The sequence below is a fragment of the Hemicordylus capensis genome, chromosome 1 (assembly GCF_027244095.1).
Source record: "Hemicordylus capensis ecotype Gifberg chromosome 1, rHemCap1.1.pri, whole genome shotgun sequence".
Classification (NCBI taxonomy): domain Eukaryota; kingdom Metazoa; phylum Chordata; class Lepidosauria; order Squamata; family Cordylidae; genus Hemicordylus; species Hemicordylus capensis.
This window is the reverse complement of record NC_069657.1, coordinates 405126823-405149473: the sequence shown is the minus strand read 5'-3', so window position 1 is coordinate 405149473 and position 22651 is coordinate 405126823. Positions and strand designations below refer to the sequence as shown.

At 44.4% G+C, this 22651-nt stretch overlaps 1 protein-coding gene across 1 annotated transcript in view; it reads left to right on the top strand.

Annotated features, from left to right (window-relative positions):
- The window catches only part of LOC128339399 (ALK tyrosine kinase receptor-like), a 168506-nt gene extending 154073 nt beyond the window's left edge, over positions 1-14433 (top strand). The window contains exons 3-5 of the mRNA XM_053283229.1: positions 2161-2292; positions 13333-13467; positions 14240-14433. Coding sequence (XP_053139204.1) covers positions 2161-2292; positions 13333-13467; positions 14240-14433 — 461 coding nt within the window. The remainder of the gene's footprint in view (positions 1-2160; positions 2293-13332; positions 13468-14239) is intronic.
- Positions 14434-22651: the final 8218 nt, after the last annotated feature.

Genomic DNA, 22651 nt, shown 5'->3' with positions numbered 1-22651 from the left:
CAAAGGGGACAATTCATGCTTGCTGCCACAAAAACAGTTATCCTCTCATTCATGATGTGCATACATCCTTATCTTTATGTAGTCAGTTAGGTAGATGAAGTATTGTCTGAACCGGCCATTTCTTTGGATCATTACTATCTTAGTAAGAAGTTAGCTCTGGGATCTGAGAAACACAGACTCAGTTTCCTCCTCTCCTAAGAATTTATTATCATGGATAAATCAATTAATCTGTTCTGGGCTTCATGCCCCAACTTTTAAGTAGAGACCTTCCCCATTACTCATAACAGTGGAGCAAGAATCAGTTCTTTAATGCTCACTAAACTCTCAGCTGCTATGGCAATGAGGGTTAAAATGGTAGCTAGGACAAATTTTCAGATAGCACCATTTAAAAGCACCCCTCTTCTTCTCTAACCTGTCTATAAATCAAGCCCCAGTCCTGACAAGATGGTTTTAACTGTCCTACAACTCCTAGTTGTATCACTGAGATTGTTCATTCATGATGGTCTGCTGGAATCCGTATTGTATTATAAAACCTGTTCATTAACCAATGCAAGGGAAAACTAGTAAAAATAATTAGTGTTGAAATGTGAGTGGGCTTATAAGACATTAGCTGGTATTGATCGTTTTGCAGTAGGCAAAGGCCACACTCATGGGATATACTCCTGTGCAACTCATACAAAATGAATGGGAGCTGCATGTGGCTTACTGTCTTTGGAGCTCTTCAAGAGAGCCCTAAAGACCCATCTTTTCAGCCTGGCTTTTAATAATATTTAATTAGTTTTAAATGATTTTTTAAATGAGTTTTATGTTAATTTTAACCGTTTTTATTGTATCTTTATGTTATAATTTTAAAATGTTATTTTTAAAAAAATAACAGGTTAACCACCTGAGCCATTCTGGGTGGGCGGTATATTGATGAAATGAAATGTAATTTTAAAAACTATAATGAGAACATGCTAGTAGAACACCATACATGTCAGTGGAATTTGTGCAGATCTCAGGTTAACTTCCAGATGAATGTTCTCTCTTCCCCTTCACAACCACCAGATATTGCCCTTATTATACATTTGGCCTCTCAAGGATAGAAAAAAGAGAGGGAAGCTAACTACTGAGGCTGTTCTCATGACCAGCCTGACCCTGCCTGGGCTGCCCCAAGCAGCGCTAGGCTAGTCGTGAGAAGCGGCAGGATCCTCATAGATCCCACTGCTCCCCGCCCACCTAACTCCCTTAACAAACCCGGCTTTTAGCCAAGGTTAAGGGTACTCTCACACCCTTATCCCAGCTACCAAGTATCGTGTGATTCTTTGGGCTGTATGCAGCCCAAGAAGTCACAGAGATGGGCACATAGAGCACTCATCTGATGGGGGAATCCCCAATGCAACACATGTTGCATTGTGGGATATCTGGAACAACAGTTTCTGGCCCTAGATCCCTCTGCCCTGCTCTGTGCTTCACAGAGCAGGACTGTCTATGTGGGTGAGGTATGCTGAGAAAGGAAAGTTTGGTCATCTAGGGGGAAGGTAGATTAAGTGCAGCCTTCCCCCCGCGCCCTCCCAGGCTGCCGAGGACGATCGTGTGAATCACCCCACTGTATGGTTCCTTGCAGTTGATGACTTCTTGGCTGAGGTTGGTACAAGCAGGAAGCTGTGAACTAGGTTTCTAACCATTTTTACTGAATGGGAAGAAACGTCAGGATCCAGTGCTGCCAGCCTAGCTATACACTAACAAACTTGAAAAACTGTTGCAGTGCACAGCATTTAGTCTAGCTGCTGAAAGTACAGAGAGTACGACTGAAGAGTAGGAATTTTAAGTGACTGGTCTTCTTCCTGAAACGCACTTTCCAATAAATTACATGATAGCAGTTCATGACTTCAGCTCAACCTCAGAGAAAAAGATGGGAATTTTGCAGAGCGCATCTGAATTGTTCCCATAGACATTCAAAGACATATAAAGATAATAAGATGTAATGAACAGATTGTGATGATCATGACATTTGACAATCAGTCTGTATCAGTCATAAGTGGGCTTTATATCCCACAGAGGATTCACTTTACATTTTCCAGCTACTGCAGTCCTTTGATGGAGAATCTACATAGCTATACACGCTGCACAAAGAGCTATGTGATGGTTTGAACGAGTCTCTGTTTTTCTTTCCTGTAGGATCTCCCTCCAGCTCTAAAATGGCCCTGCAGAGTTCTTTCAGCTGCTGGAATGGAACAGTGATCAAGGTCGGACAGGTGTGTGACTTCATCAGAGACTGCACAGAGGGAGAGGATGAGGGACAGTTATGCAGTAAGTACAGTCAGGACTGTGGTTTAATAATATTTCTCTGCCTTGGATCAGCACAAACTACAAGTGGCCCTCATTGCATTCCTGCCTATCTATCTATATTATTAATTCTCCAAGACAGGCCATGTGTGGGGACGTGGTAGAATGGAGGCGATTGGCTGACAGAGTTTGCAAGCAGAAGCACCTGATTGGGCAGTGGGGATTCCATATGCAGATAGGGAGAAGGAGCCAGTGAGAGCAGAAGCACCATGGTGATTGGGCAGTGGGGATTCCATATGCAGATAGGGAGGAGGAGCCTGTGGCACTGTGGTGATTGTGCAGTCGGGATTCCCTATGCAGATAAGGTGGAGGAGCCTGCGATGTTTAAGGTCAGTTGGAATGCAACTGTTACTGGTTGGGGAGGGAGGTAGAGAGAGAGAAAACATGAAGGGAGGGGGAAGAAAGAGTGGGGAAGGGTGAGTGGAGGAGAGAGAAAGAGAGAAAAAGAAGGGAGAGGAAGAGAGACAGAAGGAAGGGGAAGGGACGGGCCTGAGCCTGTCAGCAGCCTGAGGGGAATGAGTGGCCATGGCAGCACTAGCAGCAAGGAAGGGCCCAGTCAACCACTGCTGCTGTTTGGGGCTACTGAGGTCATAGTCAGAGGCAGGCAGGCAAGGGATGGGCCTGGGCCTGTCAGCGGCCTGAGGGGAACAAGCAGCCATGGTGGTGGCGGCAGCGAGCAACGGCCCGGTCAATCACTGCTGCTGCTCCTGGGGGGAGGAGCAAGAGTGGGGCTCAGATGAGGAGGTCTCTGGGGATAGGGTCCAGAAAAGCAAGGGGGGGGGGCAGACAGAAATTACATTGGAAGTCATTTCCAGATGCTCAAAATCGCAAATAGGTGAATGTCTCCTACTTTTTCTACCCACGGATAAAGGAACTGGGTCTCCCACGGATAAAGGAACTGGAAGACCCAGGAACTGGGTCTTCCAACTGTGGAAGCTGCAATCCACGGGTCTGTGGATGAGGGCTTCCTGTACATAATGCAGTCACTCCAAGAAGTCTGAACTGGGGCTTAGAATTCTCCATACCTTAATTATAGAACCAAACCACCACCCACTCGAACAAACCGGTGTCACTAGCTCATCTGAAGGAGGTGGACAATTTCTTCCTCTAAGCCCAAATGTGTCATCTGACTAGATCCTAAGAGTCAAGCAAAGTTTGAGCATTGAGTGTCTTTGGGGAAAGAAATAAACTTGGCTCTTTATTGCAAGTCATCCCTCCTGACATCTCATCTGCATTCTTGATCATTTATATCCAAAATGAATTGATATGAATGGGGGGAAACCAAAGAGTGCTTTTGAAAACTCTGTTATCCAGGAAATGTGCCTCTAGTCCATTTGGCTAGAAGATGAAATTATGACCACAAATATTTATATACCGCATTTCAACAGAAGTTCTCAAAGCCGTTTACATGGAAAAATAAATAAATAAATAATAAGATGGTTCTCTGTCCCCAAAGGGCTGACAGTTTAAAAAGAAACACAAGGTAGACACTGGCAGCAACCATGGGTGGGATGCTGTGCTGGGCTTGGATAGGACCAGTTGTTCTCCTCCTGCTAAATATAAGAGAATCACCACTTTGAAAGGTGCCTCTTTGCTCAGTTAGCAGGGAGTACTTTATGAGTATGATCAGCAACTCAGTATAGTTCTGCCATTTTATATAACAGTGCACTAGAGTCTGGGCTTTTCCAGGTGCTTATTTTGGCATAATTGTATCTCTGGTACCAAAATACAGTATATATGTGTACAAACCTATAGATAGATAGATAGATATACACACATACACATACACACACACACACACACACACACACACACACATACTTTATGTCAAATAGGGAGGGGTCTAGCACACAAAACAGTCAACCCTATTGTGTGAATGAATGGGATAATGAAGGTATATGGACATCAGCGCTATGCATGGAATTTCTATGTAACGAGAAATAGGTCTCATGAACACTTTTCTCTCTTGTTAACTAGAGGTATGTTCAGAGAGCGAAAATGGAACCTCTTTGAAAGGATATTGCTGCAACAAAAGGGAGAGAGAAAGAATAGATGGGTCTAGGTTATCACATGAAACAGCCCAAGAAACTTGAATTATGTGCCTGAATACCATCAAACACGCTGATTCACGTTTCACTCACTGTGTGTGGGCAGATGGAAGCATGTGGAATGAGTTTTAGGGGATGAGTTTTCCTGGCATATCCTCTTGTTGAGACAGGAAATGAGTTGTGTGAGTTTTAAGCTGGAACACAATCAGGTGACTACAATGCACTGGCAACTCCATAGAGGCTATTTTACAAGTGAAAACCTGTGATGGAAAAGGGCTGATTCATTTGAATTGTGTTGATAGATGTGAGCCAGCACAAAACTACCCACAAAGGAAATAGTTATAGAGCATTTTTATAATGCATTGCTCTTCCTTCACATGCTGGATTCCCGCCCCAATAAATTGAGGACTGCACCGTCATGTTTGGATTACAGAGTGCTGGATATAATGTGCGAACCAGACACGCTTTCTTCCTGTAGCAATTTTGTGATTGGCTTGCTGGATTCTCCCCCTCCCTCCTCACAACACAATAATGCCTACAAAAACCAGTTATATTTACCAGAGAGTTCTATGGGAGTGGAGAAATTTGAGTCCAGGGTCTTGTCTATCCAGACTAGCCTTGTATAAAATAGGGGTGGCATGAAAGTATGAAGCTGCCATTTCATGAGTCAGACCATAGGTCAGTGTTGACTGGAAGTAGTTTTCCAGAATTTTGGACAGCGGTATTTCCCAGCCTTACCTGAAGATGCCAGGGATTGAACTTGGAACCTTTCGCATGCTACGCATGTGCTCTGTCATTGATCTGTGGGGAAACCTGTGACTGACTGGCCCTTCTTTTTTCTTTAATTTCTCAGGACATGTGTTCCCTAATACTGAGTATGCACAGTACCATACAAATGAACATATGAAACTGCCTTATAGTGAGTCAGACTGTTGATCCACCTAGCTTGGTGTTACCTTCAGCAATGGTCAAAGTCTTTCTTGGGTTTGAGAAAGCTCTCTTTCCCAGTGTTATGGACAGCGCTTGATTGGTGGGTGTTTTTGGTGGGTGACTAATTTTAAATTGGCAAAAGGGCCAGAGAAGAGGCATTTTGGCCCAAGAGAAACCATTTTGTGCTGTTTATTCCCGGTCCTGTTTTTGCTGAGAACAGCAGGATAGCAGAAGTACCTCGTGTTGTGCACTCTCTGCGCATGGCCTTCACTCCCAGTCAAAACAAAACCTGGGCAAAACAAAATTGGGCTTGTGACAATGAGCTCATGCATCTCTAGTTTTTTTGTTTTGTTTTGTTTTGTTTTGTTTTTTTAGAATGGGGCAGGGATGAGCACACAGATTTGTTTCTCTGGGGTCTGAAACAGTGTTCTCAGAGCAGAAGGACAATATCTTGAGTGGATACTAACATGGTTTGAAAACATCTAGGTTGGAAGAAGTCAGCCTGGAAAGCTTTTTAGCAAGCCTTTAGGGCAAGCCTGCTCAACGTAGCGCCCCCTCCAGCTGTTTATAGACTACACCTCCCACAATCCCCAGCCACAGTGGCCAATAGCCAGGGATTATGGGAGTTGTATGCCAACATCTGCAGGAGGGCTGAAGTTGAGCAGCCCCGCTTTAGGCAGGGAGAGCAGTTTATTCTGAGGTTCTGCTTTTTGCCTTTAGTCTTTGCGTTTTTGTTCTATTTGCTTACTTGCTGCTGTTATTGAAACAGAAACCTGTTTCTGCCTTGAGTGTGTGCCTTGACTGTATGTCAATGAATGCATTCTGCTTTTGTTATTCCATCTCATTAGCAATATAAGAGATATTAGGGGAGAAAAGAATCCCTCTTCTCATTTTTAGCCTACTTTCCAGTAGGCTTATGAGATCATCCATCATTCTGTGTGTGTGTCCATGTCCCCACCCCACCCCCGTTTGTGTGTGTCCCCCACTATCAACTTCACAACGCCTGGACTGATATGAACCAAATCGGGTACAGTTTTAGGGACAAGCAGGGTCACCTCAATGGCATAGTTTGTGATGATGTCATCCACCTCGATCCAAGAAGGCAGATGCGCAAACTTTTGAGGCACAAGTGGGCTAACTTGTGAACTGCCTAACTGAGTTGAACCAAATTTGCTACAGCTGTAGGGAAACATGGGGTGCCCTAATGACGTGGTGTGTGATGATGTCATCCACTCCATTTCAAGATGGTAGCCATGTAAACTTCTGAGGCACAAGCCGTCTAATTTGTGGACTGTCTAACCCATTTGAACCAAATTGGGTTCAATTGCAATGAGTGACAACACAGGTACACCTCAATGGCATAGTCTGAGTTAATATCATCCACCCAGATCCAAGATGGCGGGCGCACAAACATTTGAGGCGCAAGTGGGCTAACTTGTGAACCACTTAACTGATTTGAACCAAATTTGCTACAGCTGTAGGGACACATAGGGACACCTCAATGGTGTAGTTTCTGATGATGTCATTCACCCTGATTCAAGATGATGGTTGCATAAACCTTTGAGGCACAAGTGCACTAACTTGAGGACTGTCTAACCGATTTGAACCAAATTTGGAACAGTTGAAGTGAGTGACATCCAGGGATACCTCAATGGTGTAGTTTGTGATGATGTCATCCACCCCAGTTCAAGATGGCAGACACATACACTTTTGAGGCGCAAGTGTCCTAACTTGTGAACCACCTAACTGATATGAACCACATTTGCTGCAGCTGTATGGACACATAGGGATGCCCCAATGGTGTAGTTTGTGATGATGTAATCCAACCCAATCCAAGATGGTGGATGCGTGAATATTTGAGGTGCAAGTGATCTAACTTGTAGACCTTGATTTCAACCAAATTTAGTCCACTTGTAGAGTTAGTGAAAGGAATGTAGGCAGATTCGTTCTTACTAGAACAGCTTGTTTCCTGTTTGAACTGTAAGGGAAGAATGGCAGTTCAGTCCCCAAATAGCAAAGCAAAACCAGCTTCGTGAGAAAGCAGCAAAGCAAGAGGTCTTGAGACAGTTCTTTAGTACTGAAGAACCTCAAGGATTTATTTAAAGAAAAGGTTACAAATGGGTGTTTAAAAGCCTGCAGCTTAATTTCAGCTCTAGTTCATAGCTGAAGAGAGAGACAAAAACAAACAGTGATCTTTGGAGAGACAAAATGGAGACTAACACTGGAAGAATAAAGAGAGGAGGAGTCCAGCACTTTTATCCATGACCCTTAACTCCACCCTCACCCCCACCCAGTGGTCACTATGCGACACTGCAGCTGAGAGCTGATGCTGCCAGGGTCCTAGCTCCAACAGGAACAATCCTTGGTCTAGCTACAGCCTAGGACCATAGGGTTCTCTTGGTTGGGTGAATGGCCCAACAGGGATAAGGTACACGTTCTCGGCTGGCACATTCCTTTCCCCCTCCAGTGATGAGTCGCACATAACACCAGCCCTACCAGGAGATGCCAAGGATTGCACCTGGGGCCTTCAGCAAGCAGAGCTGTACAACTGAGCTGCAGCCCTTCCCAAGTGGCCAGCTCTCAACCAGAGACAGAATTTTGTCAAAGGGCTTACTCACACCTGTGTGCACATCACATGGTGTTGCTCTTGATGGCATGTCAGTATGGATGAATTATGTCAATACTGTAATATGTAATGAAATGCTCCAGTAGGATCTTAACATGTGTTAAGATCTTCATGCATGATCCTTCTTCACATGCCCCCGCTTTCTGAGGTTAGGCAGTGGCAACCATGGGTTGGGCTTTTGGGGCTGTGGTTCTTCCAGCATCAGCCAAAGGCTTTTTTCTTTTACCAGACTTATACAAATATGTAGTTTAATTATACTGCAATGGGAACTGCATCCTCACAGCAGGAGGCTGCTCTTAAGACAGCTGGAGAGCTTCCCCACTATGTTTGGGCCCACAGAGGCAGGAGGAGGAGTGAAGCTGGGTGATCTTCTCTGCCTCTGGAAGTGCCCTGTGCCTTCCAAAAATATGTCCCTGAGGGCTGTTGACACAGTGGCAGTGGGCTTTCTGCAGCACTGACACACGCTGAAGATATGTACCTGAGGGCTTTAATATTATTGCATGCCTAAGGTTGCCACATTTTCATACATTATTTGTAGTCAGATGAGAAGGAAGCTCCGCAAAGAACAAAGTGCAAGAACAATGCCTAATGGGCTGCAGAGAACAATGGCTGATATCCTGACTAAGGTAGTGTGGATACATCCTGATGTATCCAAAGAATGTACAAACATGTGGCAACCCTAGGCATGCGATAATTCTGAAGGCCTGTCTCAAACATTTGATCTTTGAAGATTCTTTTATTCAGTTGTCATGTGATCAGTACCCATATGTGGACTCAACTGAACTCCCAAATGAGACCTGCGGGAAGACATTTTTGTGAGTTCTGTGCAGAGGCTTTGCTAGCTGAGATTATGCTAAGAAGAGTGTGCTCTGTGCAAACCAAAAGAGAATCAGGACAATATAGTGTGACACATGTGCTAGACTATAAAGGTTTCAGTGGAACTGCAATAAATAGCTGTCAGTGGTTTGCCACATGTAGGAAGCATTACAATAAGTGAAGAAGTCTGTGCCTTCAGAGTACAAGACAGCCAGAGGATCATAAAGACATATTTATGACAGAAGAAAGTGGTGCACAGGGCTAGCAATTGCTCTTTTAATACATCTCTATTTCTACTCCCACAATAAGCTTTCTTGCAGGGTTTTTTTCCTTCCTGGACCCTAGGCAGTGTTTGCTTCTGAGATGTCTCCCTCTGACTTCTCTGGCTTGTTTACAGCATTCTGTATACTGTACAGCAAGCTCTGAAGTGAATTAAACTAGACTGCATGCTGAGCTGTTCCAAAAAGAATTTTGGATGCCCCTGGTTCTGAAATTTTATTCAGACCTTACCCTGGAGAGGAGTCGTAAAATAATCAAAAGATGGGGTTCAATCTGGTTTGGGGATTAGAATTCAGGGAAAGAAAGAAAGAAAAAGAATTCTGTATTTTCTCTAAAAACAAAAACTGGAAGAGCTTTAAAGATTTTTCTAGGACTGCACTAGAAAAATGGGCAGTTGTGGGCAAACAGGTTTTGCCCAAAAGGAGCGCTTTGAAGAGCCCCGAAATGTTCCCTAAACCTCCAAAACCTGTTTCTTTGTGCCTTTTAAATGTCCTGTTCTCTGCCATTGTTGTTGTTGTTGTTGTTGTTGTTTCTTACATTTCTATACCTCCCCATACAAAAAAGTCCCTAGGTGGTTCACAATCTACAAACCATTAAAAACATTGACAAGATTAAAACAATTTAAAAATTCAAATAAAAGTTCTAAAACTTGAAGCTTTAAAATGGTAAACTAAAAGCCTGGCTAAACAGGTATGTTTTCAGGTCCTACTTTAAAAGGGCCTGGAACAGGACCCCTTTGAGGTCCTGTTCTCTGCCATTGTCAGCAACTACTTCAGACCATTTCCTGAAAACAATGTCTCCTTCCTTCAGACCACGAGCTTTCTCAAATGGCAACTGAACTTTGCGTTGCTACACTTAGGCTGGGGCAGGGGAGTTCATATGAGGGGACCATTTACAAGAACGTTAGGACAGCAGCAGAAGGTATCATTCATACAGCCAATGTCATTATTCAGCTTTGCTCCTGGTGATTCACAGTACCTGGGCATTATATGCATCCTTAAAAAGTAGCACTTTGGTGCACTGCTCAGAACGACTTAACTTAAGGCACTTCCTGCCACAGTAAAGCCGCCCATCTGGGAAAGCGCCACGTGATCCCAGCCAATCAGGGCCTTTGTAGCCACCGTGGTGATGTCATGGCACCATGGTGCCAACTGGAGTTGACAGTGTGACAACACTGAGAACAAATAATGTGCTTGCACTTCCTTCACCATGAAAGGAGGGAGGAAGAGGGGACGTGATGGCCCATTGGCAAGGCAACTGGATCGGTGCTTCCTGTCTCACTGCAAAAGTTAGCTACCATTTCAGTTGAGGTCTAATCTGTGGTTCTTTATATTAGAAGATTAGTTATGTGAGTCTGTATGGCTGCAAAAGCACGTTTGCTCTAATGCAGAAATCTCTTTTATGTATAGGAGCTCTGATATTGTCATGGAATTTCATGGCCTCCTCCCCCCCCCCCCCCGCACATTCCTTTCAATGTAGGGAGCCAATCTATGCACATATTACTTTATGCATGCAGATTGGCTCCCTCCATTTACATAATTGTGCAAGAGATTCCTCTGTGCAACTGAATAAACATGGATGCCTGGATTGGAGTGAAAACGTTCTGTGGCACCTCAGGGACTAACTGGTTTACTGAGCTTCCTTCAGAGCCATTGGGATAGGGTGGATTATAAAACTAAATAAACAAACTAGTTAATCTCTAGATTACCAGAGGAATCATGAGGGGCGGGGGTTTTTGGTATAGCTTTCTGATATCCTGGCTTATCCCCAACTCAAGTAAACATGGAAATAGCAGCAGCTTTACATGCAGTGCTTTTGAAGGTGAATGAAATAAAGAAGTCTTGTTACATACCCTTAGCCTTACATTTTGAGTAGGCTAAAATAAAATGTTCACTTAATAGCACTAGAGCAGGAGTCAGAAAACAGATGTAGAGAAGAACAGAGAACAAAGTTCTGCACAGCCACAAACCTATCTAAGATTTCAAGCATGGGCATATTAGACTTAATCTTGATTCAGCTAAGGCTAGGAATCCAATGGCTAAAAAAAAAATCTATATTACTTTCTGCATAGAAATTTTCTTAAGATGATTTCAATGTTGCAAGCATGATTTTTTTAAAATCTTTCAGATCTAAAGAAGGCCTAATGTATTTTATTGTAAAAACAGGTAATTATCAGTAACCCAGCCTCTATAGAAGGAATAGTAGAACTGAAGAAGGTGCAGAAGAGGACAACCAAGATGATCAGGGCCTGAAGCACCTTTCTTATGAGTCAAGGCTACAGCATCTGGTGCTTTTTAGTTTGGAAAAGAGGCGACTATGGGGAGACATGATAGAGGTGTATAAAATTATGCATGGAGTAGAGAAAGTGGACAGAGAGAAATTTTGCTCCGTCTTTCACAACACTAGAGCCAGGGGTCACCCCATGAAAAGGGAGGCCAGGAAATTTAGGACCAACAAAAGGAATTAATTTTTCACACCGCACATAATTAATCTATGGAATTCTCTCCCATGGGATGTGATGATGGCCACTAGCTTGGATGGCTTTAAAAGGGGCTTAGACAAATTCATGGAGGACAGGTCTATCAATAGCTACCGGTCTGGTGGCTATAGGCCACCTCCAGCTTCAGAGGCAAGATGCCTCTAAATACCAGTTGCAAGAGAGGAACATCAAGAGAGAAGGCATGCCTTCAGCTCTTGCCTGTGGGTTTCTCAGAGGCATCTGGAAGGCCACTGTGTGAAACAGGATGCTGGACTAGATAGGTCTTGGGCCTGATCCAGCAGGGATGTTCTTATATAGTATGAATAAGGCACTGAAAAGTACAGTTTTCATAGAGTGCCAGATTCCACAGTAGCCAAAATAAACACAAGCACCTTGATTCAGAGCTCTGTGAATGTTCCGATGCAACACATAGTGCTCCTGACTGTGTGAGTTGCACCATTCATGTCATTAGACAAGGTAGATCTGCATATGGAAATATTCAGTAATCCAAAATCCTTTGGCTTAAGATGATGGTTGAGATGCTTTAAATTTTCACTTGTGCACTAAAAAGTGTGAACATTGCAAGCTAAGGTGAACATCTCAACTTCTGCACCCTATAAAAAACTTTGTATAATCTTGTATATTATGCTGACTTTAGATTGAGGAAGCTGCACCTATTTAATTTCTGCCTGAATCACCCTCCCCAGCCCAGTATTGAGCTGAATGGCCAAAGCAAAGTGTGGGTACATGGAGCCTAATTTCTAAAGGCAGCATAATCTACAAAACTGTACAAAGCCTTTCTCGTTTATATGCCACAGAAATTAAGTTGGGCACCTTTCCTTACCATTTCCATGCTTTTTAGAGAATGAGTGATAATTTAAAGCTCCTTAACTTAAACTGGAGGTTGTTGGATTACTGAATTTCCAGGTTTTTTGAAAAGCAAAATCTGTCTCTGGGCACTGAGGGAAAGAGGAGTGTAACAGCGGCTCTTACCCATACTGGCTAAGTAGAGTCTCTATATTCATAGGCAGTGTACATTTGAAGCACAGGAAATGCCTTCATGTTCAGAGGCAGAATTTTTTCATAGGAGGCAGTACACTCTTCGCAATGTCACTATTATTTTTCTTACCTAGTTTATATTAAGTCAGAAGCAAGGAAATCTAACTTTAAACTCACTGTTTGCGAAGTATAGTTGCTAAGAACATAAGCCCCTGTCTCTCAGCCTCAGGCCCCCTCATCTGTAACTTGGAGATAACAATAACACTTGCCTACCTTAAAAGTGTGTGCCGTCGAGTCGATGTTGACTCCTGGTGCCCACACAGTCCTGTGGTTTTCTTTGGTAGAATACCGGAGGGCTTTACCATTGCCTCCTCCCACACAGTATGAGATTATGCCTTTCAGCACCTTCCTATATCACTGCTGCCCAATATAGTAACAGCAGGAATTTGAACCGGCAACCTTCTGCTTGCTAGTCAAGCATTTCCCCACTGCTCCACTTAAGGTGACTTGCCTATCTTAAAGGACCAAAAGAAAATGGTAGCATCTTCTAGACAAAAGGTTTGCTATCTTATTCTTTTTTTGTTCCATATATTTGACTAACACAGCGTATCACAACTATTTTCACACATTTCTACCTTAAAGGGTTGTTCTAAAAGGTTACTTTGATAATTGATATGAGGCACTTGGAACACTTAGGAAAAACATGTTGCTGTTCTTTCTGCTGCACTGGGAAGTAACAACATTCTTACCCAGTGGAACGCTTTATTTCAGTTTTTGCCCAGGAACTGCTGATCAGCTCTTATAATTCGCAACTCTTCCTCTTGCAGGAAAACTTCCCTCTGGCTTCTATTGTTCCTTTGAAGATGGATACTGTGGCTGGACTCAAAGCTCATCAACCACCCAAGGGGCTCATATGTGGCAGATTGGAAATCCACAGTATAACCACTTTTGTTTACGGAGAGGTATGTCAAAGAGGTACCGTGCTATGAGGGACAAGGGATTAGCTGCATGTAATAAAGGGCAGGATGATTAGAAGAAGACACTTTTTTGTGATGCAACAGAAAACAGTGGTCTTCTTTTAACAAAAAATATGAACCTTAGATCTCTAGTTAGAAACGACATCTCTGTTGCTTTGCTTGATGAGGGTCCTCACTCTGGTTAGCCTTGTAACCCTGGTATATTTCAGTTTATTGGAGGAAGGATAAAAGTTGCTTCACTTTTAAGGCTCAGCAGTTCAGAGCCCCCAAATTTCCATTTCTTTGGAGTTCTTTTCCTGCAACCTTTTATGGTGATAGAAATGACCTTCAGCCTCCAGCTTCAGTGAGATATTACTTTTGCATCTTTCATAACAGCAAAGGTTCACTTGAAATCAAATTTTAAAAAATTGGATGCATTTTTATATGGATCAAGTGAAGAAAACAAATCCCAAGTCAAGGATAAACATTGTTTGTGAAAAAAGGAGCCAGAGCGCTTGCACATAATTCCTAAGGAGAGACCCTAGAGTATGAAACTGCATTACTACATTCAGAGAATATTGAAAAATGCCTTTTGCCATATGTTATTCTCCTGTAATAAGAAGCCACCTTGCATTTGCATGTGTGCGTGCGACGGGTGTGTACACACCTCTAAAAATGTACACTCTTGAAACAGAACAGGCTGGATTGCTTCACAGTAAAGCTTTGGTTGACCTTCCTCTAGAAACACATTTATCTAGCCCATTTTATTTCCCCCCAGGATGTGCACTTTTGCTTAACACCAGCGAGCCACCAGCAGCAGAAACCGTTGTGACCAGTGGTGTGTTTCCAGCTCCAATGAAAAACTCTCCCTGCGAGGCAAGTACTCCTGGCTGGTCAGAAAGTATTTCTTCACACAGTACAGAATTAACTCGTGGAATCTGCTACAAGATGTGTCATTGGCCATGTACTTAGGTGTCTCCTTATCCAGAGGCAGCGTGCCACTGGATACCACTTGCTGAGGAGCAGCAGCAAAGAAAAGGGGTTTGCCTCCAAGCCCTGCTTATGGGCGTTCCAGAGGCAGGAGTTTGGCCAGTATGGGAAGCAGGATGCTGGTCTAGATGGACCTTTGGTCTGATCTAGCACTGGGCTTTTCTTGTTGTCATACCTGCAAAATTCCTAGACCAGGGGCCCTCATACCTGGGTCCTCAGATGTTGTTGGACTACAGCTTTCAACATCCCCAGACACCGAGGCTATTCTCACAATGGGGGAGAACCGGGCTAAGGGAGCCTAGCTCGGTTCTCCCCCATCATGAGAACCACCGGGCTCGCAGGTGAATCCGGTGATTCCACAGCAGCTGGCCTGTCTAAGAATCCCTCCCCTTAAACCAGGTTAATGGAGCGAGCACTCCGTTAACCTGATTTTCTTGGTTGTGAGACACCACGGCATATCTCTGCACCACGGCAACTCGCAAGGCTAGAACAAGCCTCCCCAGCCTCGGGGTCTCCCCAGAATGCCCTGCGCACACTCGTGTGGGGCGTTCTGGGACTTCTGGGAGCCAGGCAGCCGCCGATCCCCACAGCCCCTACCAGCTCCATGCTAGAGCCGGTAATCGTGTGGGTGGCCAATTCGGCTAACCAGGTCTAAGAGCCTGCTCATCTAAGCCACTCAGGGCTAAGCCCGTTCTCCCCGCAGAAGCCCTCATGGCGCTTCACGCTAATCATGTGGAGTGTCTCACTGTGGCCTTTGACCATTGTCATCCAACAACATCTGGAATCCAAGGTTGGGAACTGCTGTTTGGGATCAACACAAACAAAAAGCTGTATACCTTGACCCTCACATTTTGATTTGGATAGCATGGGTGTGACTGACAAAACCTTGAATAGGGAAGTCATCACTTCCAAAATCCAGAGATAGAGTGGCCTGTCCCAAGGGCTTCATTCTTGGATTGACAGGGCAGCCCCACACTTTTCACAGCAAAGACTGTGATTAATGCATATACACCAGTGCATCAAAGCAATGCTCTCCATCTTTTGTTCTGAATTGGCATGCGAGTGAAACATCCTTAAGCACAGTGCACAAAGTCAAGAAGAGTTCCATGCTAGCAATCTTGCCTCCCTTCTCCATTCAGATTGAGGGCCAAGCAAGCCCTTGTATTGTTAGCAGCCTGAAGGCAGGTGAAAGAAAGGCTTCCTGGAGGAATTATATGTGAAACTGCTATGTATCTGGAATTTCTGCCAGGATCTGACTATAGTACATAGCATTTGGGGGAAGCACTGTGCACTGTAGAGATGCAACGGGCACAGATTCATCAGGGGCATTTCTAGGAAGTGATTGGGGCAGCTGCATCTTTTGAATGTCTGCCTGGCTGCAACCCTCCCTAGTCAGCTGAAAGACCAAGACAAAGTGGGGGTGCATGGAGCCTCATTTTTAAATCCAGCATAATATATCAGACTGTACAAAGTCTTTACAGCTTATCTGGCACTAAAGTTAAGATGGGCACCTTAACTTGGATTTTCCATGCTTTTTAGAGCATGAATGAAATTGTAAAGCAACTTAACTCTCATCTTAAACTGAAGGTTTTTGGATGACTGGATTAATGCATATTAATAGTGTCCCATAACATGTGGACACTATATACTCATGTGTATGTGCCTCTTTAAACATGCATGTACTTGACTAGGAACCCTGGCGCTATCAGGGATCCCAGATGCACGTACACAAGTGTTTTAAGATGCTCATTGTGTGTCTTCCACAGTTTATAAGCTTGTGACAAGAACAGCTGGTGTAACACTCAACAGCTATGTTCTACAGTACAGGATATTACCCCACCTCCACACTGTAATCTTGAATCATGCTGTAATACCATCCAGTCGTTATTGTACCTGGATACAATGCTCTCTTAGGTACAGTGGGAATGGGAGTGTGCTGGCTAGCCCCATCTCCATGCTCCTTAGCCACACACCTGCTCCCCTTGGGCACTGTATCCAGGAGGACTTCTTTCCAGTGATTCCCAGTGGAACACTTGCCACCATAATTCTAAATAATGGGAAGAAATTCTCTCCAGATACAGATTTACCTTTACAAACAACAACAACCACCACCCCAAAACCCAACACCCCACTTTATCTGGAAAGAGCCTGGGGCATGGTTAAGGAGCATGCTGGGATGTAGAGTGCCAGACCAGTTAGTCATGACTAAGGAGCTCTTCTCATGATCACGGAGAAGAGCTCCCTGCAGATCTGCGGGGAGAGCAGGTTTGCCCGACCCTCCCCGCAGACAATTGCTTACCATTCCCTGGACGGGTGGATTACCCACCCAGACGCTTGTTTGCAGCCTGCCCGTGGCTCGCCCAGCAGTTCCAGGGGTCAGGCGCAAGGAAGTGACATTGTGCGGCACACCGCCCTGCCCCCCCCCCGAGCCACTGTACTGCCCCCCCCCCCCGAGCTGGACTTCTGTCTTCACTGTCCTCTTGCCATTTGAAATAATAACCCCAATTTGAGACTAGAGAAAGCTCAGCTTGCCTTCTCAGTTGTTCTTGTTGTTTCTATACTGCTTTTCAAGGGAGGGGGGAGGTTTTGAAGCCATTTACAGCTCAAAAAGAATAAGCAAATGGCCCCCTGACCAAAGGGCTCACAACCCAAAAATCAACACAAGGGAGATGCCATTAGCAGTCACTGGAGGGATGCTCTGCTGGGATGGATAGTGACGGTGGCTCTCTCCCTGTTCAGTATAAACGAACCACCAGTTTTGAAAAATAGGACCACCACTAGCGACCTGGAATTCTTGTCTGAGAAAGGAAGCTCAGTGAAAATCATTGTTTAAACTGGATTTGAAGTGAGTGCGTCCTGAAGGAAAAGATGGTAGACCAATGTTTGCCAAAAAGATGACTCCTCTGAGGTTGTTTTTTAATTTGATCAGGGACAGAAGCTTGCTAAGGTTAAGCGGGGCTGGGCTTTGGCAGCCTGGACTCTCTCTTCCTAGACTGTTGGACTCCTGTGAATGATGAATTCATTCAAATAAGGCGGGAATGAGAGCTGCAGCGTTTGGCCTTTAGAAGTAATTAACGTTGCTGGTGTAAATCATTGGTGCTCTTTTAGCAATGGCAGGAAAATTATATACCCAAGAGGTATATAAAATTAAAATTGGAAACCGCTTTACCACTGGTGCTGCAAAGCGTATAGAATAATTACAACAAATTCGGCAAACATGAACTGCTAGGGGATATAAAAACATTCCGGACTGTGGATTTCCATAATTATATAGTACAAGATATACCTCGAGGAATCCCGTCTGTGGCATCCATATTGCTGAAGTTTGAGCCTCTATCTATTATTATTAATGTGAATCTATTATTATTAATGTGAATAAGATCAATATTTTTCCAAAGAACCTAGTGATTGAGGAGTTCTTTCTTTACTTATTTAAGACAGTTTGAAGCACCATTTAGAGAGAACTCGTTTTCAGTGGAAATACTGCAAAAGGCAGACACTTGCCGAGAACAAATAGGTACTTGTTTGGGAATAAAGCTATGATGGTTGCAGAAAGGCAGGCAAAGAGAATCAAATGCTTGTGCCGTGTCTTCTCTTCCCCCTGTTGGCTTTGCTAGTTGATACATCTTGATTAGTCAGGGGGTGAGTTGTAGCTAGATTGCAAAATTTCTCTTTTTCTTTCTGATTTTGGTGCATAATTGCAAAACCATGCATGTGTGAATGTGACATCTTGGGACACCATCACTGGGCAGCTGCCAAGGGCCCTTACGAGGGCCTGGTGTTTGTGCCTGAGACCATCTTAGTGCATGTAGCCTTCATGTAGTGGTGGCAGAGTGACTCTCTCGGAGCCCATGCAGATCCAAAGAGGGCAGTTCACTAAGTCCCCTCAAATGTGCAGCAAGCCCTACATGCGTGCAACATGAATATCCGCAATCATTGAATGCCTACCAGGATCAATTGCTTGTACATCATTTCCCAAGGATGTGAACAAGGAATGATCAGGCTAAGATGGTGATAGACAGTAAATCCCACACAGGTCTTCCAGTATAACTCCACATGCTAAGTTTTCCCAGGGCTTAGATTAGACTTAAGGTTATTTTAGCCTACAGACAAGAATGTACGTGGCCTCTCTGTGTGCTTTTGGGGAAGGATAGGCAACTCAATCCTACACAGGTTTATTTGAATGTAAGTCCGAACAAGACTCAGAGTTGCTTCCAAATAAATGTGCACCAGTGTCCAGACGTCCTTTCACCTCTTATCTCAGCGTTAGTAACTTGTTCCCCTAAGCTGAGGGGGTTATTTACATTTTTACATACTTTATTCCGTTCTGGTGAGCATCTTCTTTTAGACAATGAGACACTTGCTATCTCAGTTCCAACTGACACATTGACATCTATACTACTTTCCACTCCTGCCTTTCTCTGTCCTTCTCTCCCTCTTCCAGGAGTTCCCCCCTTTGTCTTCCTGCAACCTAAAAGCAGATCTAAATATGTAAAAACTTAATTTTGTCACAGACTAGCAAGTGTGAATATTTCTCATAATCTGTCTGCTGTCAGAAGCTGGATGAATCATTTCCCAAGATGTATTAATGTTTCCCCCGCTCTGTGTCCATAAACAGGGTGAATAATTAAAATTGCATTTGGAAATAGATTGAGGAGGGGAAGAGAAAGTTGCCATTTATTTCTGTCCCACCTCTGTCCCTCCCCTTGGTGCTTAAAAGTCAGCCACACACATCTAGCATTGCAGCTGTTAGTAAGAAAGACTCAAAAGAGTTTGGCAGTGGTTCTTGCCTCTTGCCTTTCCTATTGTGCAAAAGACTCCATTCCGAACAAGCCCTTGCTTGCAGCTTCAAATACTATTTTACTGGAGCGATCAGTCTGTGTGACCAGAATAATTCAACAGCATTTCTGAGCCTATTGCAAGGCGCAAAGCAAGTCCTTGCCCCCTAATTATCCCTGAGGCTAGGAGCAAGTGGTCATCCTAATAATGGAATTGTAGTTGGAAAACGTGATTGGGAAATTAAAATTCTGCTTTTCCATGTTTAATCCTCTCCATCATGTCCCAACTGGGCTGGTTTAGATTCATATGCTAAAAATCCCCCCCCCCCCCACCCACCTACCTACTTAACTCACTTTAGCTCTGACATCTCAAACAAGCATTTCACAATCAGGCTGTTCTTCAGCAATTGGGATTTTGCAGCAGATTTTTTTTCATGGAGATACAGCTGAAGTTTAGTATCTCTGTGAGATTTTCATCTTAGAGCCTTGCATTACAGGGAGTATCCTTACTTCTCCCCTGAGAAAACAAACAGAGAAAACCTAGAGCCTACTCCTGCATTTGGTCCATGTGAAGCATCCCAAATTCTCCCCAAGCTCCAACTTTAGGCTTTCATGTGCTTAAAAAGTGTGCATGATGTAACTGGGTATCCAATACAGGTAATCCTCCTTATTCGCATGGTTCCGTTCCCTCCAATTTCCACAGATAATGAAACTGTGAATTACGAAACCTTAACTCTATGAGAATTGGGAGATTAGGTTCCGAACAGGGGAAAATGCCTAAAAAGTGAGGAGGGAGTGATAAATAAGAGTAGGAATGCACAGTACCTTGCTCTCCAGGGCTGCAGGGCTCCAGAAATGCCCTCAACCCCCCCCCCCCAATCTGCCAAATTTTTGACCGAAAAATGTTTTTGTTTTTCAAAGGAAGTGCCTCAAACTGGCTCCATGCTCTAAAATGGCGGCCAGAATACTGGAAATCATTTCCGGCCACTCAGCAACCACAATGAGACACATTTTAGCCCTTTTTTTGCACTGTGGATAAAGAAAACAGATTTCTAAGACCTATCTGCAGATACGCGAAACCACAGTTGCCAGAACCACAACTGACAAGGGCCACCTGTAGTCTTTTGAACAAGAGATTCTACAACTAGAAACTAGATGTTGGATACAATTAAGTTCCATTTTATGGAGTAAATTGAATTCACTACATGTTTAGCATCTAGCAGATCAATATTTCTGAGGCATGCTCCCTTACTTGTAGCAGAGTCCTGGCTACTATCACCCTCAAGTCATCTGGAGATACCAGTGAGGCACCTTCGTGCAAGGAAGGCTGATTAAGGATAGAGTAGTCTGTGCATACAATTCCTTGGAAGTATTGGACTTGGTGGCCTTCTGGTTCCCTCCACTGGGTGCTTCTGCTTATAGTTATAGCTTAGGTTACAGAGCAGCTGAATTTATTTCAAGTGGTTGGGGGCTATTCAGCCTGTCAGAGGTCAAGGTTCATGGAAGTATAGTGGCAGAGTTCTGACTGAGTAGAAGCAAAATATGATAACAAAGGGTTTCATATGCTTGGGAAGGAGGGCAGGCATTATCTATTGGCCAGTTTTGTGTATTCATAATCTATATATATAATTCTCTAAAGTGTGCCTGTGGCTAATACCATGTGTGGCAGCTCTCATGAGAGTTTGCAAGCAGAAGCACCTGATTGGGCAGTGAGAATTCCATATGTATATAGGGAGAAGGAGCCTGTGGCACTGTGGTGATTGGGCAGTGGGGATTCCATATGCAGATAGGGAAGAGGAGCCTGTGATGGTTGTTGGAATGCAACTGTTACTGGTCGGAAGATGTTCTTGATTATAGAGGATAGGAATCTATATCTATCTATCTATCTATCTATCTCCTCTATAATCAAAAACATCTTCTGACCAGTAACAATGCATTCCAACAACCATCACAGGCTCCTCCTCCCTATCTGCATATGGAATCCCTACTGCTCAATCAGGTGCTTTTGCTCATGAACTCTCGTGAGAGCTGCCATACACGGGATTGGCCACAGGTACGCCTTAGAGAATTATATATATAGATGAAAGGATAGTGGGCAGGGGTCCACGAAGAGAGGGGCCATGTGGAAGGAAAGAGCCCCTTCAGGAGAATGAGGCTGCCGTTGTGTGAATTAGATGAGGAAACAAGATGAGCAAGATCTGTTAACTCAGGAAGCGAGGGGAAGAGTGAATGGAGGCGAGAGAAAGAGAGAAAAAGAAGGGAGGGGAAGAGAGAAAGAAGGAAGGGCAAGGGACAGTCCCGAGCCTGTCAGCAGCCTGAGGGGAATGAGCAGCCATGGTGGTGACAGCGGCAAGGAAGAGCCCAGTCAACTACTGCTGCTGTTTGGGGCTACCGAGGCCATTGGCGGAGGGAGGCAGGCAGGCAAAGGACGGGCCCAGGCCTCTCAGAGGCCTGAGGGGAATGAGTGGCCATGGCGGTGGCAGCAGCAAGGAAGGGTCCAGTCAACCACTGCTGCTGCTGCTGCTGCTCCTCCTCCTCCTCCTCCTCCTGCTGTGTGGAGGAGGAGGAGCGGGGCTCAGATGAGGGTGGGGAGGTATCTGGGGATAGGGGGCTGCAGCTTGGCCAATAGGTGCCAGCAATGCTGCAGCTGTGACCAAGAGGGGGGAGGGGGTGGAAGCAAAGAGATGGAGGAGAAGGAGCAGGAGGCAGCTCCAGTGAGAGTGGAGAGATCTCTGAGGAGAGGGGGGCTGTGGCAGGCGGGGAGGGGAGCAATCAAGTACTAGCACGCAGATGCTCTGTGCAGGTTAAGCTAGTACTATATATATTGCCTAAGGGGTAGGATTATCTTGGCACATTTGACTTGTCAGTGTGTCATTTTCCTGCAGCTCCATAGCATAACTGTGCCAAAAGTCATTGGAAGCATGTCAGAATAAGCAAATAAATGTTGAGCAAGAGCAAAAACCTCTGAAATGTCAAGGGTGTGTGTGTACATATACATGTTTGGGAGGGCAGATTTTGAAAGAAAAGGGGACATTTTGATGCTTCTGTTTCTAAATGGCTGGCTTGAGAAGTCCTTTTGCCAGATCAGATGCTCACATGCAGGTTCCATGAAGGACACTTCAGGCAACAGGAGTGATGACTGGCCCTGCTCCAGTTTTACTAAAGGCAAAACATTGAAAGGAACTGGAGAAAACTGGAAACTGAGCAATGATCATCCACATCTAATAAAAACATTCCCTGGAATCTAACAGGCCATTTCTTGGGCATTCTAGACAGGTTATAGGGTGTTGCCAATCTCGAGGCTTTTTGTCTCTTTCCGAATCCAAATTTCTCCTTTAATTTTAGGCTTACTGCCACTGCCTGTCCCCTCCACCTTCAACCCCAGATAACAATATTGCTGGTACTAGAAGGAAAAAGAAAGG